Source organism: Lygodium microphyllum, chromosome 14 (assembly GCF_053477565.2).
Source record: "Lygodium microphyllum isolate KBCC chromosome 14, Lygodium_microphyllum_v1.1.10, whole genome shotgun sequence".
In the NCBI taxonomy this organism is placed as follows: Eukaryota; Viridiplantae; Streptophyta; class Polypodiopsida; order Schizaeales; family Lygodiaceae; genus Lygodium; species Lygodium microphyllum.
The window spans coordinates 146385040-146411704 of NC_141148.1; the positions used below are offsets into that span (position 1 = coordinate 146385040).

At 43.3% G+C, this 26665-nt stretch overlaps 1 protein-coding gene across 4 annotated transcripts; it reads right to left on the reverse strand.

Moving 5' to 3' along the window:
* Positions 1-26665, reverse strand: LOC148026209 (protein PALE CRESS, chloroplastic-like). Of its 4 annotated transcripts, none has more exons than XM_087692216.1 (7): positions 26330-26664; positions 25873-26067; positions 24478-24564; positions 24287-24337; positions 2504-2683; positions 1367-1620; positions 1-373 (listed from the first exon to the last, which is right to left on the reverse strand). In XM_087692216.1, exons 1-6 carry the CDS (start codon positions 26570-26572, stop codon positions 1393-1395), a joined length of 984 nt encoding a protein of 327 aa, XP_087548342.1. In that variant the 5' UTR covers positions 26573-26664; the 3' UTR covers positions 1-373; positions 1367-1392. The 4 variants fall into 4 exon arrangements, with proteins under 4 accessions (XP_087548342.1, XP_087548345.1, XP_087548344.1 ...); XM_087692219.1 differs by lacking the exon at positions 1-373 and adding an exon at positions 506-527 and having other exon boundaries at positions 26330-26665; XM_087692218.1 differs by lacking the exon at positions 1-373 and adding an exon at positions 1021-1216 and having other exon boundaries at positions 26330-26665.

Sequence of the window (26665 nt, forward strand, 5' to 3'; positions counted from 1 at the left end):
ACAGTGAAAATCTTCCATTGATACTATGGTACTATTATTTCTATAGCGGAAGTGTAGACGGATATGATCGTATTGTTTGCATGTAAATGTTCCTTTTTTATGTTGTTAATCGGTTTACATCTTTTCATCCTTATCATTAGCCCTTGAGCTCCCACTATCATAACCATGAACCTTTCATCGTTCCATTGTTTCACATTTACATGTTCCTTTTTCGTGTTATTGTTCGGTTTATCTCTCTTCATCTTATCATTTGCCCTTACATTCCAGTTTCATGACCACCCTTAACCTTTAATTGCCTTCCGTTTTGTCGACCCTTCATTTTCACATCCTTGATCTTTCACTTGCATGATTCTTCATCCCATGGATCGTTAACCTTCAATTTGGATAATTCTTCAGTGTCAGCATCCAGTTGCGCTAATGACAATTATCACATTGAATATGTTTGTGGGCCCATTGCATATCACCAATATTATCTACAATGTGTACATGGCTACGGAATTCGACACATAGTTTGGACTACATGGTGGCTGCATTCACACGGGTGCTTTATGGACCAAGAAAACATATTATTATAATAAAAATTCCTCGATTGAAGTCTACCCACCGATGTATGTACACATACATACATACATGCATACATACATATATATAACCCAATCAAAATACCAGGCATGTTTTGAGCTATCTAATACAAAGCATTATGCTTATTTCTCATCATGATCCTAGGTCTACATGCTCGTACATACAGTTGACATGAAGATAACTCAATGATGTAGTTTCCAACGAAACTACACAAGTTTCAAAAACCTCAGCCACTCTGGATTAAAGTTACTAATATCTTCCTCAGGCTTACAATTTGCTGCAGAAAGAAAACTAGAAAACGAAAGAAACAGAGTGCACAAATCTTTCATGGCTTAACAGCATTGCAAACCTTGATGAGACTGCTATGGAAATTCAACATCACTGTAAGTCACAATTCTACATGGGCTTGAATTCAGTAACAGTAAGGGGAAGATAATCAACCAGAAACAGTCTACGATTCTCTAAGACAGATACATCATCTTAACAGGCTAAACAATCCATGCGGAGACTGCTGCACAAACTCACATCAGCAGAACAAAGATTTTATACAGACATGACTAGATGATGGCACAACATGCAAAGCCAATATCAGAGTCTAGTGAGACTGGTTTTGCCCACAATGACTTGCTGCTCCCTGATGTCCATGATCTCCCATTCCCAAAACCAAAGATAGTTGAAGCAACATCAAGAAGCAACATCAATCGCTCTGAGCTAATTTAGGTGGGACTTGTGACTTGGTATAGACAAAAGAATTTTGAGGCATCAGGCTACCATGAGAACTTACCTCACACAATGGACGTTTCATGGTGGTTACCATTTTAGTTCGATGGCTAGTTTTCGTAAATCTCTAACTTGCTGAATTGCATCCACCTTCTGCTGTTCACTTAAACGAATTGCCACAGACTGTGGATCCAGACCTTGAACATCTTGTGTTTCCAACTGTGATACTAAGTTTGCAAGAAATGCATCAACTTCTCTGATGAAGTCAACTCGGAAAAGTGTATCATCCTCTAAAGATGCATCAATAGGCCCTTTGTGCTGCAGATGTCAAACAAAAGCATTAGTAGGAGGAGATTATGTTGAATCAAATTCTTTTGCTTCATTTGTATTTCTGTTTGTGTGTGGGTTATAAACCTACACTAAAGTCCTTGCTTCACCACCACCATTCATACAAGCTAATGTAGGTAACATAGTCAACTTAGGGATTCATAGCAAACAAATTAATGCTTCAAGGACCATGAGAAACATTTGGGCATATAAATATTGCTAGTTGCTAACTAAAGCAAAGAACTAGAAACTAGGTAAACGTGATCACAAGCTAACCAACAAGTAATAGCCTAGAAATTAATATCCCATATCACTCACTTCAACGAGACGTGAGGTTTTGTGTGATAAGGAGGATCCTGTGTTATTAGCATCAAACATCTTCAAATCCTTTGAGGAACACTTCTCTATACCATGATTTGTGCACAATATGCAGGCAATGTGCGAGGATCATGGCCACTGATAGTTCTACCTACAATTGTAGATGTCACAAAAGAAAGATCACTTTTGGACACTAGTAGGGTGTAATCTCAAAGGAATTCTTCCTCAAAACATGAAGAATTTTTATATGCAAAAAAGCACCTCAACTGAAAGAACAACTCTTGTTGGCTATTTAAAAATCCTAAACTATGATCCCAGATTGCTACCTTATCTCATACAGGCTTTGCAGAGTTGAAGTAAATGCCACAAAATCCAAACAGAGATACATGGCTGCATCCTTCAGGCTAACTTGTGATCAATAGCAAGTACACCTCAGAAAAAGTGAACTTTTCCCAAAAGAATTGACTGTTGTGCAAATATCACATTGAGCATTCATATAACAACAAAGGCATGAAGAACTAGACAAACACATGCAAATAATACAAAAATAACTCACCGATCTGATGTCAAGGCCTTGAGGTGCCAAAAATGTAAATGCGTCCTCAGGAGGAAAGGTATTTATCATGGACTGACGACATCGTCTCAACCACTCCTGGCGATTGGATCCATCATGTAGGTTGAGTAAATCATCAAGGAACCTTAAGGCAGGACTTGCTGCCCTTCTCATCATTTCTGCCTGTTGGACAAACAGTTAAAATATGGATGTACCTCAATCATCTTTGGACCAATTAAACCAAGTTTAAAAAAGAAGCAAGATCTATCAAACGTATCCAGAGTATTTGTGCTATTTGCTACTAGTGATGTCTCTGACTTTTGAAATGCCATTCAACAAACTGCTACTTACTCCTGTTTGCATACTGAAAGAGAAAATGGTAGGAAACTCTAGAATGTGTGATAGTGTCCCAACTGTTGGAAGTGATCATTTCAAATGTCTGCAGCCACCTTGTATGGATTCTTGGGTGGAAAGAGGGAGCTTGAAATGCCACCTAAGATCCAAGACTTACTCATCTCAAACAGAAGCCCTTAGCAAGCTCATCTTATAACTTCTTAGCTATCTTGACTCTCTCTTTCAGGCTGAGCCTACGAATCGTTAAGAGACGGAATGGCTTCCACACTGAGTTGATCCTCTTGGCCTAATGTTTCAAAAGACACTGGTATTCCATCAGGTAATTCAGATGAGAAGTCCAGTAAATTCAATAGACAATAGATATAAAAAATTTTGAACATGCAACTCTTCCACAACCAATTGTGTTGATTATACACATCATTCCAGCTACAGAATTCAGCGAGTGTATTGTTTGTTAGAAAAGCTCAGCCAGACTGCTGGCAGCCATTCTCTGCTGCTGGCAGCTCAGCCAAACCGCTGGCGTCTCCTCCCTACTGCTGGCGGCTGTTCTCTGCAACCTGGCGGCTCAGCCAGTCTACTGGTGGCTATTCTCTACAACCCGACAGCTCCACCATACTGTTGTACCCTGCGTTTTTCTACTAGTTGCATCCTCTTACTGCTGGTAGCATCCTCCTCCCATTGGCAATTCAGTTCCAGCCCTTCCACTACCCTCCCACCCCTTGAGGCGAACATTGCGGTTCGTGCTTTGCACTGCCCTCACACCCCTTGAGGCGGACATTGCAGTTCATGGTTTGTGGCTGACCTCTTCCTTCTTTAGCAAGGCACACTAATACCCATGGCTTCTTTACCAACAGATGACCAATCTACTGGGTGCTCCTATTGTGGCACCACCGGAAACACCACCGATGCTTGCCGACTTTGACCTTTGCCCCCCACCCCCCGGAGTATATGCGTCTCCCACCCGGCACTACCTTTGCCACCTCTCCTTTCTGGGCCACTGAGATCATTCTGCATCGGCTATCAGAGTACTATGCTCAAGGCAATAAGACGCATCTATTGCACACTAGGTCCTTTTGAGCACATGGAGGATCGATTGGCGCTATGACCTCCTAGAGATCTTCGCAATGCCAGCGGCAGTCTTCTCCCACCTATTTTTGGGTACAGTGGCTACCACGGCCCACGGTTCAACAATCCACTCCATCGAGGGACAATGATTGTTTGATACCGTCTCCACATCAGTCCGCTCCTTCAAGAGACAGTGGCTGCTTGACTTCTTCCTCTTCTTCGGCTTCCCGGCTGCTCCATTGAGCAGCAGCAACTGTTTCCCACTCATTGCTCAGGCTGAGCCCCACCCTTCACCCTCGCCTGCTCAGGTTTGAGGGGCCACCTCTGGGAGTTCTTCACCACCCCAGATACCTTCTTCAGCACAACCGGCGGCACTTCCTTCATCCTCAAACATTTCGGAGTCCGTGATCCATGAGTTTTTGGATTCCCTATCTACCTCAGAGAGGGATTCAGAGGGGGATGATCTTTCTTTGCCCTCCGAGGGGGCATCTAAATCTATTCCAACTTCAGAGGGGGCTCCTATTCCTCCAATTTCACAGTGGGTCCCCACCCACAGCTCAATCCTTCGCACACCCTAGAGCAGCCTTTTACCTTCTTCTTCTACCCTTGGATAGGGTGACTTCCTTCCAACAGTCATCTCACCTATTGATTCCTAGGATCTCAGGGATCTACCTAGATCAGGGCCTTGGAGATTCATTTGCGACTTGGTGACGAGGCCTTCATATTCCTTCTTGCATGGATGCACGAAGCTAGTGGCTTCTCTCCTGAGGTTGAGTTTCAGGTTCTCCAGTTCACTCTATCTGTTGTTCTTTACTGCAAGTTCCCTTTCAGGTGGAAATCTTGGATTTTAGGGATCCTCTATATCTTCTTCCTGCTCTTCTTCTTTCCTTGGTCACTTGGTCAACATAGAGCCAACTCCTAAGATCGAGTACGAGCATATCCTTATGGTTCTCGGCACCACATAAAGTCTGGCATTCCTCCTATGCATTGCATGTTTTCATCATCTTTGTACTAGGGTACTTGGGTAAGTGAACAATTTTCCCACAAGGGACACTGTCCAAGTGGCACCTGCTGCATGAACATTCCATCTCCACCTCACTCTTCTCTTGTTTCCCTTTTTGGACCTGAGAGAGGATGTTGAGAAACCCTTCACCCGTAGTTTTGCGTTCTGTGTTTTGCGTTTAGGGTTTTGCATTTTGCATTTAGGGTTTCACAGTGGACAACCCCAAAAAGGGGTTGGGCGCCCACAATGGGGCGCCACCCTAGACAGTTGACGCCCTCCCTCCAGGCGCCACCCTAGACAGTCTCTTGCCTATTTATAGGCTGCCTCTATCACTCATTCAATGTGGTTGATTCATTCAGTCCATTACCTCTTCTCTCCAGCCTCTCCACCGCCCTCACACCCCTTCAGGAGAACATTGCAGTTCATGGTTCATGGTTGTCTTCATCATCTTCCTTGTGCTACGGCACCCTTGTTCCCTTGTATCACATTCACTCCATCTCTCTTCTCTTCTCTTCTCAATGTTTACTGAGTTCACTCTATGTTCCTCCCCCCAAACCCTACTGTCTAGCTAGTACGTTATCTTTTGACAGAAGACCCCTATGCTCCAACACTGATTGGGCCATCTCAAGCATGGTCTGATTGGCACGCTCCACCACACCACTTTCGAATGGTGTATTCGGATGGGAATATTCCACACAAATACCCTAATCCTTGCAAAACTTAGAAAATAGGTTAGAACAACACTCACCACCATGATCAGCTTGAACACCACAAACTTTGAAGGAGGTCTACGTTTTTGCAAACATTGATAGGACCACACATAACAACTAAAGTCGCCAACAATCAACATAAGGTACTTGGCTTCCCAAGGGAGGCCATGCCTATAGGTCCACAAAGGTCAATATGAACCAACTCAGGCGATGTAGATGCCCTCCGAGTAGCGAGGGCATAGTGTATGAACGGGAGGGAGATCTAGAAGCCCCTTGACCATCTTCCTCCTCGAAGCCCGTCAAATAGCATCAAGATTTAAATGCCTATAACGAGCATACTAAAGCAATCCAAGCGTGTGTGAAGATTACACAACAAGGGCTAGAGTCCAGCCTCCTATGTACCTATACAAAGAGCAACGCCAGAATATGCATCCTCCACCATAATTGCATCCTAGGTGAAGATGATTGGGGTACCTAGCTATATAAGACTGTAAACAAACATAAGATTGACACCCAAATCTAGTGCGTAGAAAACTTTGGTCGAAGAAGAATGTCGATCGAGCAACAAGGAAATGGCCCCCACTCTACGCACAAGGATTGAAGAGTTGTCACCAATGGTGACAAATCCCCCTCTGGATCGCATATCCTAAAGTCAATCATGGAGGTAAGTCATGTAGGAAGGGACCCCACTATCCACGAGCCAAGGCTTCTCCTCAGAAGAATAAGCAAGAACCACGTCCTCCACCTCAAACAAGTGTATGAAGACGGACTCAATGTTAGTGACTATAGCCTTCAAATCCTTGGGCCCCTCCTTAGGCTTCAAATGGGGGTACTTCTGCCTACACTTCTCAAGATGAGTGCCCTTCCCACACTATGGACACTTGGGCAACTGCTGCTTCTTATCCTTGAAATCATCCTTCTTTTCCTCTTGTTTCTTAGACAACACCTTCCCCTTCTTCTCCCCACCCCCAAAATCTGCAAAAGTTAGAAGGCTGGTATAGACGACATCATACTCAAGAGATGGTAGCTGAGTCAATAGAACCATGTATCCTCTAAGATATCATCCTCCTAAGGAACGCAAGTTGGTCCCACATATCCTCCAATTTGTTGATGGGATCCTTCACAGAAGGAGGGTCATCAACACTAAGCATCCAAAGCTTCTTCTCCAAAGGAGATTGTTGGGAATAAAGGATCACCATGCCTTTTACGGTGTTTGGGTATGCACATACTCTTACATATTTTTCAGAATTTCAAAGGTTTTCTCATATTTTTCAGAATTTCAAAGGTTTTCTGAATTAAACCTTTGGCCCACTGACAAGTGTTCGCATGATAAGCACAGTGTGAAATTTTGAGCTGAAAATTTGGTGTTTTTCCTAGATTTGGGGATTTTATGCAAAACACGACAATTTGATTCAAAAATTGCAAATTTGGTGCTCATTTGCCCAGGAAATTAAGAGCTTTTCACATTTTAGTGATATTTTGTCAATTTCACTAAAATTTGTGCACATGGACCCGAGAAAATTGGAGCTTTTGCAGAATTTCATCAAATTGTGCAAGAATTGCCTGGTATATGCACTTGGGTACATGTATTGATGCAATTGGGCGGATTTGCCTTTGAAAATTTGGGCTTTCAGCCGCAATAGTCAAATTTGTGCCCGAAAATGCATTTGGAACAGAAATTGCAGCAGAATTTTGGGGATTTCACATGCAATTGGTGCATTGGCCTATAAATCTGGCTGTAGTTGATTGTGGAGTGCAGTAGCACACATTCTCTAATTCTGGAAATCAATTTGCAGATCTGAAATTTCTGCAATTTCTTGATTTTCACTGCTGGTTGGTACTTGCAGCGTACCGTGGTCATTTGTGTGACATTTGGGCTTGCACTTTTTGCTAACGTTTGAGTCAATTAGTACTGCAAATCATGGCTGGAAACAATGACAGCAGCAATCTTTTTGCACATCAAGAAGCTTGAGGGTGCACACAATTTTGCAATATAGCAAAAACAGTGCTATAATGTCTTGGTGTAGAAGAAACAGGTGAAGCCCATCAAAGCAAAGGGAATAAGACCAGCAAGTATGGAACAAGAAGAGTAGGATGATTTGGATGAGCTTGCATGCTCTACCATAGAGCTCTCAGTATCAGACAACTTGCTCTTTAACATTAAGAAGCTGAATTCTACATATGAAATGTGGCAAAGACTTGAGGAATTGTATGCTCAAAAAAGTGCGGCCAGCAAGGTTTTTTAGCTAAAAAAGTTGATGGACCTTCACATGAAGGTACAGCCATGTTTGTACATTTGAATAAGTTAAACTCAATTTTCAATCAACTGATTGCTTTGGATTTCCACATTGATGATGAGTTTAAGGCTACTTTCTTGCTACGCACTTCGCCTGAAAGTTGGAATACTTTCAAGACAACTTTGAGTAACTCAAATGCTCAACTATTATATTCTGATGTGAAGAGTTCTTTGCTGATGGAAGAACTCAACAGGTAAAATAATTCGGCGAACAAGTCTTCTAATGCATTGCACACTAGGGGCAAACTTCAGCAGAAGGGCAGTTCTGAAAATAGAGCACGCAACAAGTCTCGTGGCAAAAATGAGAAGTATCATCATTGTGGCAGGAGAGGGCACTACAAATGGAACTATTTTCAATTGAAGAAAGAGAAAGACCAAAGCAAAAACATTGAAGACAACAAGGTCGAGAAAAAGAACAGCCAACCTACAAAGAAAAGCAGTGTGAAGATAGAGGAGGTAAATGTAGTCACACATGAGAATGACAGTGACGGTGATGTACTCCTTGCTTCTTCTTTGAGTGCACAAGCATTGATTGCAAATTCTGATGATGACATGTACACTTGGATACTTGACTCAAGTGCGTCTTTTCATTCCACACCACATCATGAGTGGTTTTCTAACTACAATGGTGGTGCACATGGTGTTATCCACTTGGGGGATAACTATACATGCCAAATTGCAAGAATTAGCAATGTGAAATTGGAATTTCAGTATGGCTTCGTGTTTATTTTACATAATGTAAGACATGTACCTCAGCTCAAGAAGAGCTTGATAAGCACAAGGCAGCTAGATGACGAAGGCTATCATACCACCTTTGGGGATAGCAAATGGAAATTTTGTAAGGGCTCTCGCATTGTTGCCAAGGGCTCTAAAAGTGATACTTTGTATCCTTTGTATGTATCTAGCGTGCGTGACCATATAGTCGCCATAACCGAGCAACCAAGTGTTTCTTTGTGGCATAGCCAGTTGGGACACATGAGTCAAACTAGAATGAAAGTGCTTTCTCATTTGGGTTATTTTCCCTATTTGAGGTATGCTGATTTTGAACAATGTGATCATTATATTTATGGTGAGCATGCTCAAATATCACATTAAAAATTTATTTCTCTAAAGTATTCGCCCTTAGAGTTGGTACATTCAGATGTATGTGAGATGCCAGGGTTATCTCTTGGGGGGAAAAAGTATTTCATTACTTTTCTTGATGATCTCACACCCAAAGTATGGGTTAATCCAATTCGTCGTAAAGAAGAGGCCTTGGATAAATTTAAAAAATTCATGGCACTTGCTGAAAATCAGACCAGTAAGACATTAAAGTGTCTTCGCTCTAACAATGGTGGGGAATATGTATCCAAATCCTTTCACAACTTTTGTGACAGCAAAGGGATTAAAAGGGAGCTCACTGCCCCTCACAATCCACCCCAAAATGGTATTGCAAAGTATATGAACAAGACCATTTAAAACAAGGTTCATACAATGCTATCACATGCTGCTTTACATCATAGATTTTGGGCAAAGACTATTATGATAACCATACACTTGATTAATCGATCACCAAACGAGGGGGTTTTGGACAGAGTCCCGCAAGAAGTATGGTCGAGCAAGCCACCTTTGTATGCTCACTTGAGAGTGTTTGGCTACGAGGCATCTGTGCACATTCGCAAGGAAAAATGCACCAAACTTGAGCCAAAGTCCTGCAAATGTATTTTCCTAGGATACAATGATGAGGGTGAAATGGGATATAGGTTATGGGATCTCGGAAAAAGAAAAATTGTCCGCAGCAATGATCTTATCTTCCGAAAAGATCGCATGCACAAACAGCCTGAAAAGACTAAGGAAGTCAAAAGGGTTGTATTCCGAGAAGATGTACCGATAGGACAGCAAAGAATGCCCGCTAGACAGCAACAAATACCTACTGTAAAAGGCTCTGAAAATGCAAGGAATGGTGCTGAAAGTGATCAGCAAGACAGATGCTTTTGGCAAAACCAGAACCGGCTGTACGGTGTGCTGAACCTACAGAACAGCAAGCTGTTAATGCAGATTTACAAGCTGAACAGCTAGCAAATCTTGATTATTGGGTTCGTAGGTCAACCAAAATGCAAAGACAGCCAAATGGGTTTGTTCCTAGTGTCATTTATGTGGTTGATTATGTAATGTTGGCAGATTGTGGTGAGCCGTCATGCTTCAAAGCCAAGAGGGGGGGCGGGGGGCGGGGGGGGTTTGTTGAACCTGCACTCGATACGCACTCAACACGGCACAGAAAGGTAACACGATATATGAGCTCAAGGTATACTCTTGTATTATTCAATCCAAAAAGCGGGACAACATAGACACATCCCAGGACTACACCCTCGTGACACCGCACATAAGAGGGTTCACCACTGGGTATAGAGAATCACACATAGAGTGGAAACAAGGCAGGGCTTTGAGTCACTACTACTCCCTATATAGGTGCAATCGGTAGCAACGGCATGGTATAGCTACAAAGCCCTCACACTCACCCCCGCTTACTGGATTGCTGTCCTCGGCAATCTAAGGGTAGCGTCTTGTTATTTTGACTTATCCGGGGTCTTAACACAGCTTTTTCTAGCAAGCTGGTCAGTGTCTGCCGGTCTAATTGGACCGTGGGGTCTTAACACAGTCTATACTATTAGACTGGTCAGTGTCTGCTGCACTAGGACTTGGGGGTCTTAACACAGCCTTTTCTAGCAAGCTGGTCAGTGTCTACCCATCTAAACTGGACAGTTGGGGCTTTGTTGCCTGGAGTTATTTGTTGATTATTACCATGCGGGTCCACCCTCGACTCGATTACATTTGAGGAGTGGGGCACGTTTGGGGTCTATGATTGAGAACCGCCTTATTTTTGGGTTTTCTGGAGAGACTCAAGGGTCATTGGAAGGGGCAGGGGGGTTCTCCTCGAGCCAAAGGGCGAAGGCATCCTTTCCGCGTTCACGGGCCTCCGCTTCTGAGATCCAAGTGGCCTCCTTGAGTGGACGCCCGTGCCACTTGGTGAGGTATTCGGGGAAGCCTCTTTGTTCCCGGCGTCGAAGGAATGCTTCTACTTCGAAGGGACCATTGGAATGGAGCATTGGTACGCGCCGTCCCCATTGGTTGTCTGGGTAGAACCTGAGAAGAAGGCGAGCATGAAATGCATTATGAACACAAACACTATCTGGCAGGTCCAGTTTGTAGGTGACTTCGTTCAGCACTTGAGTGATTCGGTAGGGTCCATAGTATCGGTGATTGAACTTGGGGGTCATGTTTTTGGGAAGTGACATGTTTTTGGAGCTAACTAGGACCACGTCTCCCTTGGCAAATGGTACATCCTTTCTCTTCTTGTTTGCTTGCTCTGTCATGGTGATCTTGCTCTGCTCAAGGCTTTGCTTAGTTGCTGCGCTGCGGTCTCTCCACTTCTTCAAGAATTCTTCTACATCTTGATCTTCCACTTTGGCCGCTCCGAATGCTAAGGCCAGTGGTGTAAAGACTTCTTTTCCTATGGCTAACTCGAAGGGGGTGTACCCCGTTGCCGAGTGGATGGAGCTGTTATAGTGGAATTCCAATACATCAAGGTACAAGGCCCAATCTTTCTGGTCCACTCGCGCATAGCTTCGGAGATAATCTTCAATGCCTTGGTTGACTCGTTCTGTCTGTCCATCTGTCTCCAGGTGGAAGGATGATGAGAATCTCAATTGTGTTTCCAGGGTCCTGAAAAGTTCCTTCCACATGTCGCTCATGAATCTTCCATCTCTATCTGATACAATGGCCAGTGGTAAGCCATGAAGTTTGAATACATGTGTGAAGAAGAGGCGTGCTACCTCCTTGGCATTCAGTGGTGGTTTGGTTGGGATGAAGTGAGCCTGTTTGGAGAAATAGTCCACCACTACAAAGATGATTGTGTACCCATGGGATTCAGGTAGTTCCACAATGAAGTCCATGCTGATGACGTCCCATGGGCGGTTGGGTAACGGTAATGGTTGTAGCAGTCCTGCTGGTCTTGATCGTGGTGCTTTGACCATTTGGCAAGTGGGGCACGTTTTGATGTAGTCTATCACTTCTTCCTTCATATTTGGCCAAAAGAACTGTTTCCTAAGAGCCTCCAAGGTTTTGCTTTGCCCTTTGTGCCCTCCAATCTTGCCGTCATGTATCTCATGCAGGATGAGCTTCTTTAACTCCACATTGTTGGGGATATACAATCTCTTGCCTAAAAATAGGATACCCTCCTCTAAGGTGTACATTCCATGGGGGGTCTTCTCTGCTTCCACATCCTTGATTATCTTGTGCATTTCTTGGTCTTGCTCAAGGGCCTCTTTGACGAGTTCTATGAAGTTGCTGCTGACCACACTGACAACTTTCAGGTCAGCTTTCCAGCTCAAGGCATCTACTATCTTGATAGTGGAGCCGAGCTTGTGCTTAATCTCCAGGTCGAATTTGGCTAAGAAGTCTAGCCAGCGAGCTTGCTTTGCCGATAACTTGGGTTGGGATTGGAAGTATTTGAGGGAGATATTGTCGGTGAAGACTATTGTATGCTTGTCTTGAACACAGTGCTTCCATTTTCTAAGGCAGTGGATGATTGCCAACATTTCCTTCTCATCTGTGCTCCACCTTGTTTCAGCATCGGTAAATTTCTTTGATTCATAAGCAATAGGGTGACCTTGTACCAGTACACCTCCTATGCCGTAGTCAGATGCATCTGTAGAGATTTCAAAGGGTTTGGTGAAGTTCGGCACCCTTAGGACGGGCGTTTGGCTCATGCACTTCTTCATCTGCTCCAAGGCTTCCTGTTGCACGTTCCCCCATGTAAAAGAGTGATCTTCTTTGGTGAGGTGGGAGAGGGGGACAGTGATGAGGCTGTAGTCTTTGATGAACCTCCGACAAAATACTGTGAAGCCGAGAAACTCCCGCACTTCTCTTACAGTTTTCAGTACAGGCCATCTTTGGACAGCTTCCACTTTCTTAGGGTCCACTTTGATTCCATCTGCTCCTACAATAAAGCCTAAGAACTCCAACTCTTTCACTGCAAACTCGCATTTTTCCGGCTTGGCATATAACTGATGCTGCCACAGTTTCTCAAAAACTCGGTGTAAGTACTGCTTGTGCTCTTCTAGGGTCTTGCTATAGACTAGGAGGTCATCTATGTAGATAATGACAAAGATATCTATCTCCGGTCTAAAGATTCCATCCATGAGGCTACAAAATGTGCTTGGCCCATTGCTTAGGCCGAAACCTAATACTAACCACTCAAAACTACCATATCGGGTAACGGAAGGCTGTTTTTGGGATATCTTCTTCGGCTATGCGGATTTGGTGGTATCCTGATCTAAGATCAATACGGCTGAAGTACTTGGCCCCGTGCAGTCTATCTAAGAGGTCTTCCACTAGGGGCATAGGGTATTTGTTCTTTACGGTGATTTTGTTAAGAGCCCTATAATCTACACAGAGTCTAAGGCCCCCATCCTTCTTCTTCACAAATAACACTGGGGCACCAAAGGGGGATTTGCTAGGGCGAATGAATCCTTGTTCTTCTAGTTCATGTAGTTGCTTCTTCAATTCCATGAGCTCAGTGTGGTTCATGCGATAGGGAGCTCGGGCCGGTGAGGCAGACCCTGGAATCAACTCAATTTTGTGATCCACATCTCGTCTGGGTAGTAGACCCTTGGGTAGCTCGGCTGGCATTACATCTTTGAATTCTTCCAGTATTTCTGTCACCTCTGTGTTCCTATTTTGTTGTTTTGGTTTCTTGCCATTTTCTTCTTCTTCAATTGGTCAGATCATACACAGATAGACCATATCTCCTTGTTTGACTGATTTTTCAACCTGCTTGGCACTGCATGTCATGATACGTGGCTTGATAACGGTCCCCTAGACCAGTGCATTTTGGGTCTGGCCCTTTGGTTGGGTTGTATTTGGTTTCACTGTTTGGCATGATACTCCTGGCTTATTCTCCTTCATCTGCACTATGATTGGTGTCCTGCCAGGCAGTTGCATTCTTTCACATGGTACTCTGATGCCTTCTCCTTGCATATCCATCATCATTTCATTTACACCTTTACCAAGCATTGCAATGACATACTTGTCATAGAATTCCAAGCCCAGTATTACTTCAAAATCATCCATGGGGATTACTAAGAAGTTAAGTTTTGCTTTCCACTTGTCGGCTTCTACTTGGACTGCAAAGACTTGTTTCACTTCCTTGGCTTCTCCTTGTGCGAATGTTATTGTTAATCCTTCTGGGGCCTTCGACAGTTTTAATCCATGTTTTGCTACACACCCTAGTGTCATGAAGTTGTGTGTTGCTCCTGTGTCCACCATGATAGGTTGGTTTCCCTCTCCCACTCGGCCTTTGCTGTATAGATGGTGGACTGCTGCTACTCTAGCTGCCATGCATTGGGGTCGGGCGCTAACTGACCCTACCCTTGGGTGGTCCATGCTTTCTTCACTCCTATTTGGGATTTCTTGGATACGCGGTGGTTGTGGTTCTTCTTCTCCATATGCACTAGTTGCATTCACCCTTGATCCACTTGACGAAGCTGTATCTTCTATTGGGCATCTGTTTTGGTAGTGTGGACCCCCGCATTTGAAGCATCTGATTCCGACGGACGGGCCTGGGGGTCTCCACCATGACGTATTTGATCCTGCGGGCCCATACGATGTGCTAGGGGTTGGCCTATAGTGATTGTTTCCCCATCTTCCTGCTGCTCCTCTTGGTACTAAGGCGGTTTGTGATACGGCTGTGGTGGTGGCGGTGTTTCGGCTCCTTGTATCTGTGAATGCCCCTCTAGGAGCACCGGGCCTTTGGTTCCATGAGTTGTTGTTGTTGAAGGTGTTGTTGAAGTTGTTGTTGAACCTGTTTTGATTCCCTTGTGCTGTTCTTCTGCCTTCCAGGTCCACCAGTCGTTCTGCCATTCTCGTGGCTTCTACTAAGCTTGTTGGCTCCTGTCTCTCCACATCTCTTCTAGCCCATTCTTGCATCCCAAACAAAAATCCATGTAGCTTAGTGTCTGTATCCATGTTTGGTAGCTGCAGCATGATCTGCCTATTTGCTGACATATTCTTTCATCTTTCCCTGTGTTTGCTTGAGGTTCCTCCATTCATCTCTCACTTTGAATTTTTCCATCTTTGGAATAAAATAGTCCTTCAGTTCTTCCTGGAGTTCTTCCCACGAAAAGATGATGTGGCCCTGCTCTTGTTCCAGCAGGTACCAACTGGCAACGTCCTCCTCCAAGTAAATGGCTGCCACCTCCGCCTTCCTATCTTCGGTTATTCGTGAATACTTCAAGTACCTGTCTACCTCTCCGATCCATTTCTTCAGAACCAACCCATCTCTCTCTCCCTTGTACTTGGCTAGTTGGGGCATCTTGAATTTTCCATAATCATCTTTTGAACTATCACTATCTTTCTCTTCTTTACGGTGGTGCTTCTTCTCCTTCTTCTTGTCTTTCTTTTTGTTTCCTAATTCTACTACTTTCTCCTTCTCCTTCCTTGTATCTTGCGCTCTCCTAGATATTTCCTCTCTACCCATTCTATCCATCTCCTTTTGCATTCTGTCTTTTCTCCTCTTCTTGTTGTTGTATCACCCATTCTCTATAGCCCTCTACTTCTAGTTTTTTCCTCCTTTCTTCCTCCTCTTCCTTCATCTGCATGTTCCTCCATATTGACTCCAGCATGCCTAACATACCATCTAATTGTCTTTCTAGTCCGGCCACCTTCTCCTCTTGGGCCACTCTCCATTCTTGCCCTCTACTTTTCTTCCTCTCCTCCATTGTTGGGAGGGTGACATTCTCCCTCTCGTCCTCCATGTGGTTGGTGGTGGTGTCAACGCGGGGAAGCCGCGTTTCGCCTTGTGACGGTGGGATGTCGATGTTGGGGCGTCACGCCGGGGCAACGCATCGGGGGGGCGTCGCGACGTGGGGCGTCGCGACGTGCTGTGAGTCGTTACGACTTCGATTTCTTCAAGGCACTGGATCTTTCCTCCTGCTTCCGTGAGCACTCCTTCACTCCGAGCAAGAGTCGCTCTGATACCAAGTGTGATAAACCTGCACTCAATACGCACTCAACACGGCACAGAAAGGTAACACGATATATGAGCTCAATGTATACTCTTGTATTATTCAATCCAAAAAGCGGGACAGCATAGACACATCCCAGGACTACACCCTCGTGACACCGCACATAAGAGGGCTCACCACTGGGTATAGGGAATCACACGTACAGTGGAAACAAAGCAGGGCTTTGAGTCACTACTACTCCCTATATAGATGCAATCGGTAGCAACGGCATGGTATAGCTACAAAGCCCTTACAGGGGGGGGGAGGGGTCCCACAAGAAGCCACCTTTGTATGCTCACTTAAGAGCGTTTGGTTGCGAGGCATTTGTGCACATTTGCAAGGAAGAATGCAACAAACTTGAGCCAAAGTCTTGCAAATGTATTTTCCTAGGATACAGTGATAAGGGTGAAATGGGGTATAGATTATGGGATCCCAAAAAAAGAAAAATTGTGCACAGCAATGATCTCGTCTTCCGAGAAGATCACATGCACAAACAACCTGAAAAGACTAAAGAAGACAAAAGGGTTGTATTCCGGGAAGATGTACCGATAGGACAGCAAAGAATGCCCGCTGGACAGCAACAAATACTTACTGTAAATGGCTCTGAAAATGCAGGAAATTGTGCTGAAAATAATCAACAAGATATTACCATGGTGTACCACAATTTCAACAAGAACAGATGCCTTTGAAACAACCAAAACTGGCTATACAACGTGTTGAACCTGCAGAACAACAAGCTGTTAATGTAGATTTGCAAGCTGAACAACTAGTAAATCTTGATTATAGGATCCGTAGGTCAACCAAAAATGCAAAGACAGCCGAATGGGTTTATTCCTAGTGTCATTTATGTGGCTGATTATGTCATGTTGATAGATTGTGGTGAGTCGTCATGCTTCAAAGCGGAAAGGGGGGGTTCCCGCAAGAAGCGTGGTCGGGCAAGCCACCTTTGTATGCTCACTTGAGAGTGTTTGGCTGTGAGGCATTTGTGCACATTTGCAAGGAAGAACGCAACAAACTTGAGCCAAAGTCTTGCAAATGTATTTTCCTAGGATAAAGTGATGAGGGTGAAATGGGGTATAGGTAGTTGGATCCCCAAAAAAGAAAATGTGTGCGCAACAATGATCTTATCTTCCGACAAGATCGCATGCACAAACAGCCTGAAAAGACTAAGGAAATCAAAAGGGTTGTAATATGTATTCTGGGAAGATGTACCGATAGGACAGCAACGAATGCCTGCTAGACAGCAGCAAATACCTGCTATAAATGGCCTTGAAAAGGCAAGGAATGATGCTGAAAATGATCAACAAGATATTGCCATGGTGTACCACAATTTCAACAAGAGCAGAGACCTTTGGAACAACCAGAACCGGCTGTGCAGCATGTTCAACCTGCAGAATAACAAGCTGTTAATGCAGACTTACAGACTGAACAGCTAGCAAATCTTGATCATTGGATCCGTAGGTCGATCAGAATGCAAAGACAGCCAGATAGGTTTGTTCCTAGTGTCATTTATGTGACAGCAAGAGCATTGAGCTTGTCACGGTACATACCAATGATAACCCTGCAGACCTTCTCACGAAGAGTCTTCCAATAGAGCAGTTTGCTCATTGCCGCCAGATGATGGGGGTTGGATAGTATATGTGTATTTCAACTTTGTACATACATAGACTTAGTTGATTCTTTCCTCTACCTTGAAGCACATTGCCTTTAGGTGAGAGGTTGTTGCGAATAAAGGGTCACCATGCCTTTTACGGTGTTTGGGTGTGCACACACCCTTACACATGTACTATCAAGTCTTGTGCTCTCTCTCTCTCTTACTCTCTACTCTGCAGTCACTCTTTCTCACTGTGTGAACCATAGCACCGTGTGTCTCGATCCTCGCGCGCTCCATTTACAGAGATCTTGTGGACAAACATCTTCTAATAATAAAGAGACACAAGCTTCTTCCACACCTTCATCGTAGTCTTCAATCTACAAACATGAACCAAGACAGAATCATGTAAACTCATAAAGAGAAAGAATCGGGCTAGACAGTTGAGCCGATCCTAAAGGGCTACACAATCCATCGATGACCCACGTGGGGGATCTTCCACAGGCCGCGAAACAAGGAGATAAATAAACTCCCAAAGGTCAAAGGTGTCGAGAATGCACTCCACCTTACACGACCATAGAGAATAGTTGGAACTATCCAACTTGTCTTCTTTGGGCAAAGAAGGAAGTATGGGTACCTATACAGCGGGTGCCATGTAACGCATCTTCAGGTGCGGAGACCACGCCTTATGAGAAACGTGAAGGGAGGGAGGAGAGGGATGCTCCGAAATGGGGAGTCCGCACAGGGGACTCAAACCTCCTATAATCTCATCATGGCTCAAAGGAATGATGAGAGACCTCATCTTCTGAGTCAATAAAGCCAAAAAACTGATGGCAAGACATCTTCGAAACCTGTCATCGCCTAGAAGCTACGTTTGACAATCAAACAACGCTGAAATAAGAGGATGTCAACTGCAGTCCGGATGTAGATGTGCCACATGCACAAAAAACGTTGTCATCTACACCCAGAGGTTGTCGCCTACATCCAAACACTGTCACCTACAATCAAAAACTATCGCTAGGTACAAACGGGCGTTGAATAAGCAGAAGAAACTTGCATTTGGGAGCCAAATGTTGTCGCCTAGTCAAGAGGAATGTCACCTGGGCAACAGAGGATGCCAAAAGCAATGGGATGTTGTCTTCTAGGTCTAGGAAGGCTGTGTTTGCAGCAAACACAGATTTGGAGAGGGCTGCATGGCAGTCGGGGGTGGTCTTCGCGATCAAAATCTCCCCTACGATCTCTCGTCAGGCGATGATACCGTGTGAGTGCGCAATACAAGAAGGGACTCGAACATAGAGAAAAGAAGACTGCAAGAAGATGAAGGAAGAAAAAAATCTGCACTGACTGAAATAAATGCTGGATACACACAGACGGACTGATCAAACCCTGCACGCAGCCCGAGGCATCATTGAGGGCACCAAATTTGGCTGAAAATGATGACAACAGTGGCAGCACTGGAGACGGAGGAGTATGCCCAAACTCAAAGGAGCAGCCTGCAAAAGATGATGGCCAAAGTGTGGGGGGACCAGCTGTAAATAGCTGAAATCCCCCTAAATCTGGCCAACCTGCATAAATGGGTCCAAAATATGGCCAACCAGCTGGAAATGACCATAGGACTGCAATAAATGCAGTCCGACTGCATAGAGAAATACCATAAACAATGTCATGGCATGCCAGGCAATGTGTGACTGACAAGAGATGGAAACCAACTAACAAGCATAAGAACAAGGCCTAAAACACGAGAAATGCATGCTAACATGCCAAAGCTCCCATGTCTCCATTAGACTCCGATAGGAGCTCACAACCAGGAGATGACAGAACGATAAAAAGTGACAGGCTAATGATGACCACTAAGTGCTCTAGTCCGCATAGGACCACACACATCAAAGTGTATGAGCTGCAATTTTCAAACAGCACACACTGTACCATCCTTCTTAAAAGCAAATCTATGCATTTTCCCAAGAATGCAACCCTCTCAAGCATGGGGAGGTGAGTATCCAAAGTAGGCAAAGCATCTACCATCTAACACCTCTGAAGAGTCGTAAGACTGCCAAAGCTCATGTGACCATAGTGAGCATGTCAAAGCTCCACATTCTACATAGTGGACGTAAGAGTGCTAACTGCCAAAGCATCATGAGAACTCCTCTCATATGCGTCCAACAAAATTATGCCCTTATACAGGGTACCTGACAATCAAAGAGTGTAGTCCATCTCTCTGTCTCTGACAATACACTTGTCATCCTCAAAGATGACCTAAAATACACGCTTATTAAAAGCTGAAATGGACAATAAATTCTTTGTGATACCAAACACAAAAAAACATCTAGAAGCATGAAATTTAAACCATCTAGAGCAATGATCAGCATTGAACCAATGGCATAAACATCATAACTCTTATTATTAGCACATGTAGCATGCTTCCCTGCATGGGCTGAATGCAAAGATGTGAATAGACACTTCCATGAAGTAATGTGCTTGGATACTCCACTATGAAAATACAAAGTATGCTTCATTTCAACAGCATTAAACGCATTATCAACCATAGATGTATTATAACTGCATGTCAAGAAAGTATAGTCCTTCTCTACAAAGTTGGATCCAAAGATCGAGTGGCTAATGTTCTCCTGGACAACCAAACGAGAGTCCTTTTTCTTCTCCTTGGCCAACCTTTTCCTACATTCATCGATGTAATGTCCTTGTTTCTTACAACAATGGCATTTACTCTTTTTCTTTGTCTTCTCTATGTCTTGAGCAACCTTATTTGATTACAATCCCAAATCAACCTTCTGCTGATTTTTGACAAACTGCTTCGCTTTGCCCTTGCCCTTAAATTTAGAGAGCATGACAACATCCCCTGAACTAGCAATATTTCTCCAAGTATGTTCCTCTTATAATAAGAAGCTCTCCAATTCCACAAAAGCCTGTGCATCTTTCGAGTCCCATCTCCTTAGGTCTGCTGTAGGAGTAGGGGCACCAACAGGAGCTGCTAGTTGCCCTCTAGCTCCACACTGAGGAGATATTTGAGCCGGCAGCAACTGGAGCTTCATTGGGTAGCGATGTTGTGGCAAACAAGGCGAGTGCAAGGCAGCGCAACTTGGTGGACAGGGCAGATGGTTGCAAGGCAACAACATCTTCAGCAATAGGAGACGGTCTCAAGCAAGGCAGCAACGTCAAGTGGCTGGTGGGCCAATGCAGCAGCAAGCCAAGTCGCAAGCAAGTGGCATAGCACAAAAGCATGAACAATAGGGTGCTGGCCTACACAGAGCTAGGTGTGCAACTGGCGAACCATACAACATTCTAAATTGAATGGCCGGCGGCGTTGGTGCTACTAGTAGTTGCATTGGTGCTATAGGTTGCAAGAGCTACATGCAAAACTAGCCGGGCAATCTTCAAGATGGTGGACTGATGACGTACCTTTGGCAACTCCTCCACAGGTTGACAAGCTATAGCAATAGTAGGACCTCCATGGAGTGGCACTAGGCTGACAGTGGTTGTTTGAGATCCATGTGATGTGTGATGCTCTAATACCAAATATTGGAAACTGGACCAGCTATGGAGAGAGAAACAAGAGTGAGAATAGGCAATGGAGTAAACAATGTGAGCTAAAACAATTGAGTGTACTTGCTGAACTGAAAGTGATAGAATGAAAGTACAACCTTAGGTCTAAGGTAGACCGAACCCCTAACTCAACTAAAGTTAACTAACTCTAGAAGTAACTCTAAATGTGGTGACACAACTTATTAACTTAGTTGTGTTCACACTACAAGCTAACTAAATGAAACATTGGGCACTGCCCGTGGAATTGGCAAATTCTAACAAGTTGTCTATAAATAGGCAAGAAAAATAGCAAAAAACTAATCAAGTTGGCTAGTTAAAACTAGCCAACTACTACCAAAATAGCAATCACTGAATAAAATAATGCCTAAAATGCTACACAATAACGTGGAGTTACCACATGGTATCCTACACTGCCAACCCAACTAGCTAATAAAGTTGGAAATGGCCTATAAACTGCATCAAATTGTCTGACCTAAAAAATAGGGAATGAACTATGCCCGAGAGTACTACGTACAACAGTAACTTGTCAATGCCTATCCAAGGGATTGATAAATCTCTCACATGTTCTAGCTACAACAAAAGCACCTAGTGGTTTGTACTTCCATCCAAGGGATGAATAGATCTCTAACACATTCATGCCACAGTAGGAGCACCTAGTGGTTTGTCGAAAGACGGAACGATATGCTATAATACCATGTCAAGCGACAACAGGGTTCGCAAGGAAAACACAATGCATAGCAAACATTAAGACAAAGACACTCAAAAAACTCAAGCAGAAGAAGAAGATGATTGAAGAATTATGAACACCAAATCACGTTGAATGAATCATGCTAACACAATGGAGCAGAGCTTAGAGATGATTGCACTATCTTTGCTGATTAGGTGGCAATACCTGGAAGGGATCTACACTGTGAAGGGAGCAAAACACGGTCCTTTGGGCAAAGTTCTCAATGATGAGGAAAATAGCTACTCTATGGAGGGAGCAAAACACAGTCCTTCAGGTAGTGGAATGTTGGAATAGACACTAGAAGGTGAGGAACAATAGTAGACGGCATGAAACATAGTCCTCAAGAGCTGTTGGAGATATTGAAATCACTCCGAGATGATGGCTACTCTCAAGACGACTAATGGTAAGCCAAGTGGAGAAGAAAACCCAAGAATGTTGGTGAATATCTCTACTTGTGAGTGGCTGTAGAGAGGTGACTGCTGGGCAGCACTTCAAGAGTGAAGAAAGCTCAAAAACACGAGTACTTGATGTAGGGCTGATAAAGAGGGTGTACCTTGTTGTAGACGGCACCAACACAAACTCCATAAAGTGGCTGATGGCTAGGAAATGTTGCTTGGGTGCTCCGGTAGTAGCAAGAACTAGAAACACACAACTGGGAAATGTTGCTTGGGTGCTCGAGTAGTAGCAAGAGCTGGAAACACACAATAATGATGAAGATGATTTGCTATACCAATCTAGGGAGGAGAAAAACCAGCAAATGCAGCAATGGAAATGATGAAGAACAGGCCACCAAGCTATGTTGACTCAAAACACAGCAATCTAGAGTGACTAGAGTTGACAGCAATGTGAAGAGGACCTCCACAAGGCATCACAATTAGGTGGACAGCACCACGAACTCGGATATTCACCAAGATAGGGGTGTGGACAAAGTGAAGCTGAAGGTGTGATGGGAAAATGACAAAGAAAGAATAAGAGAGTAAGTGTGGAGTAAAGATGGATGAATGCCCATGTCCTATTTCTAAACATGAGTCACTGAACTATCCAAGGTGGCACCCTGACTCTCTTAGGTGGTGCCTAGATATACAACTAAAGCCTTTTTGGGACTGTAACTCGAAACCAAAATAGAAATCAATGGAATACAATGAGTTTAATGACTATGGTACAACACCCCTCCTACTTGGCACACCTGCCCATGCAATCTCCAACCCACAATTGAATTTCCAACCAATTGTTAATTTAGCAAATTGAAAATCAATTGGCCCTATCCAAATTTTGGCCACTCTCAAACATCAATTTCAAATCTCTAACCACTTTGAACTTAAAAGTATTTCAAACTTGCCAACACTTTGCAAACCTTAGACCAAAAGATAAAATGATATCATTCCAAAATAACCCCCATGACACCAAAAGTCATTCCCAATGGGCTAATCAATGTTTGTGGCCAAGATCTGACTTAGACTACTCACTCACATTTGTCCTTCACAATTTCTATCAATGTGTCCTCCAATACCCAAACTAGGGTTGTGTCTGTCATCACCATGACTCACATTCAACTTAATCTCACATGTACACAACCTCTACTTTCTACACTCTCTCTTTTCATTGTGCACATAGTCCATTTCTCTTCTTATCTTCTAGTCTATCATTTCCATTCATCATATCAAAGCTCGAGTTTTGATTATCAAGCCTATCAATTCTTCCACACTATCATTTCCATTCATCGTATCAAAGCTCGAGTTTTGATTATCAAGCCTATCAATTCTTCACACTATCTCTTAACCATAAATGCCTTAGCCCGTCCTCTCTTTTGCTCTCATCTCTCTAATCCAATGGCTCTCAATAGTGCTAGTTGGACGTCAATGGCAAAGAAGAATACCTTGAACAACAAGGAACGCACAAAGACGAGCGGATGCAAAGAGATGCACTTGCAAGGATGGAGATTCTACCCACTACAAAGATTCACAAGTGCAACTAGTAAAAATAGCACCCACAACAAAAGGTATTTGGGATTTCTTTAAAAATGACTATGTTCAAGAAGTTAGTCATTGCAACTATGCATGAAGATCGACCATCCACCAAGCCCTTTAGAGCATCAGCAATCTTTGTTGGATAAAACTATAATTTCTAGCTTAATCATTTTTGGAGAACTACAAGCTACATTTTTCCTCTCGCTACCTCTATTTTGAAGAGTCTTTATCACCACTAAAACCTCCACCAATGATCTAAGCCTCAGCCTCTTATTAAGAAGGAGATATTCGCAATGCTGCTAAGCTTGACATATTAATATTTTTATCATAGCTTAAATAGACGTAAATTGCAACCGTAGATATCTTATTAACTTTAGACTGCATGAATTCATGCTTCACATATATGCCTCCCAATTGTGCATGAATGATGAGTGCAATGAAGAGTGTGAAAATAACTTGAGATAAACTTGTACCTCAACCCGTCTGTACAGCAGGTCAAGAGCTTGAATGACATGCCTTTGATCCTGAAATATACCATACATGATAATAGGTTTAAGCATTAATTGCCTTTGACTTCAAAGCTGAACGAATCTTTTCAAAATATCAGTAATATACAGGAACAAGGTGCAAATACAGTCATGATTGGAAAGTTGAAGATGCTTACCTCATGGCGAGCCAGGTCTAGGCGGTTTTGTATCACCAGAAGTACTACCGTTGTCAGTTTTCCGGCATTTGCTGCTTCTATAATCTTCTGCAAAATTCCATAATACAACATCCATTGAAGTCTTCCACCTCTTGGTCTTAAAATCTATTGTGCCATCTTCAGTAAACAAAGTTCCAAAAGTAGATCCTAGACTACCTTTATCCAGAGTTATACATACATACATAGGGAATTTTCTGAATACCAAATCCGTGTTGCCATTCTTTTCCCTCAACTTAACTTTTTACTTTGCACCTTTCCTTTGACTCTTCTATTACAAAAAAGTATCAGTTCGCAGAAGGAAATACATTTTTAAAAAGTGGGATGAGAAGCTGAATACATCTAAGCTATCCAGTATAAGCCCATGGTAATAAACACATAATGCGAGTAATATTTGCAGCTCTCACAATGCACTTGTAGCCCTTGAGTTTTCAAATGTTTTTATGTGAGACTAAGAGAGGATTCTTTCAAAAAGAATAACACCATACTGTAGCCAAAGGATTATGTGGCATTAGCCGTGTTTTGTCTGAAGCTTGCGCCATAGTGCAACTGTTTATAAAGCAGTAAGGTAAACAAGTATTCTTCTTGTGATAAAAACAAAATTTAAGAGTATGCAGGAATTTTTTCTTTTTACATACAAATGTGAAAACGCAAATTTATTCAGGAATCTCTTGGGAATCGGCAGCTTAAGGCCTTGGCATTTCAACACTATGCTGTTTGGCACTTGATTAATACTAACTGACATGATTACATCACCAGAACACATTCCACCTTAAAATGTCAATCAGCAAAAAGGGGGCACATGGTTTTTGATTTGTAATTTCCAATCTATGAAGATTTCAAGTAGAAACTCAGTTTTGAGCAGATAGCCAGGGAAAGGTGATGTTCCATGATGCCCCTTTCGTCTCATGTATTGGGATTTCATACTTTGTATCATTATCTGAGTGATAATTTTCATGTGAGGTGCATTATTGTAAAGCTTTTACATTCTTGGGGAAAAAAATATCAGTTTTGGAATCTACAAAAACCACAAAGCTATGACATTTAAAACTTGATAGCAAATTTGGTTACTTTTGGATTTCATAACAGTTTGTGCACACTCACGTGCATATCAAACCAAAGCACCTAAAGATCTCTCTCTGTCAAAACGATGCAGAGTTAGACTAATATTCCCTGCAGCACTTTATCAATGTGTTCAATTGGTGATGGATGTGTGTTCTTACACATGCAGATATGGCAAAACACATGGCCTTCTCTCCAATAACCACTAAAGAGGTATAGCTCAACTGAGAATATTCATGTATGTAGCCTTTATACAAGGATATCTGTGTAGCCTTCATACAAGGGCACGTTACTTACCTCCTCTATTTCCTCTCCTGCTCTTATGAACGATGCAATCAACTCTTTAGCTTCTTTGACATCTTCAGCTGGTATGTTTTCTATTCTCGAACTTATGTTTCTGTAGTTCTTTGCTTTTTTCATCTCCTCTTCTTCTTCCAGCTCCCGCCTTCGCTGTAGTTCTGCACTCTCCTTGCGCCGTTCTCTCTGCCACTCCTGCACTAAAAAATGCCAGTATTTGTCCTCCGTGTATAAGACATGTTTGCACAGGCAAACATTTTTGTACAGGCATGCTGCGCATACATCATAACGTGACGTATATCACACCTAGAGACATTTTCAAGCTTACGGCTGTCTCATGGCAGAATGAGTGCGAACGATTTCCATAGCACAATGCAAAACTTCACAGAGCCAAACCAAAAGCTCTTTTCCACTGAGAAAATGACTTAAACTTTGAATGGAACAGAGTAAAGGAGACCTCATCGTTCAGCTTATCTGCGATGGACTCCAAGTACGAGCAATGTACGACTGAAGGTAGCTTAGAAGCAACGGGACCTGTATTGACACCATAGCTGAAACCTTCCGCTTTAGTGACTCCAGTTTTTGGCAGACATGCAGAGAGGAGAGGAAGCGCAGCAAGGGAAGGTCTGCATAATCGATAAAAAAGAGAGTAATTCCATCGATGCACACAATAGTGAAGGTAACGCGCCTCCATGTCCATTATGACGAGAGCAGCTGCATGGATGCAAAGAGAGTTGGAACCTCAAGAATGCAATACTGCACGGGCAAGCGTCTTTTGTGATTGCGCATTGAG

Bases quoted from the DNA above. Each gene is read 5' to 3' on its own strand.
- LOC148026209 (XM_087692216.1), bottom strand. From the start codon at position 26,572: ATGGACATGGAGGCGCGTTACCTTCACTATTGTGTGCATCGATGGAAT. The intron at 24,565-25,872 runs GTAAGTAACGTG...GGAATTTTGCAG, and splicing joins CAGGAGAGGAAATAGAGGAG to AAGATTATAGAAGCAGCAAA. The intron at 24,338-24,477 runs GTAAGCATCTTC...GGTATATTTCAG, and splicing joins TAGACCTGGCTCGCCATGAG to GATCAAAGGCATGTCATTCA.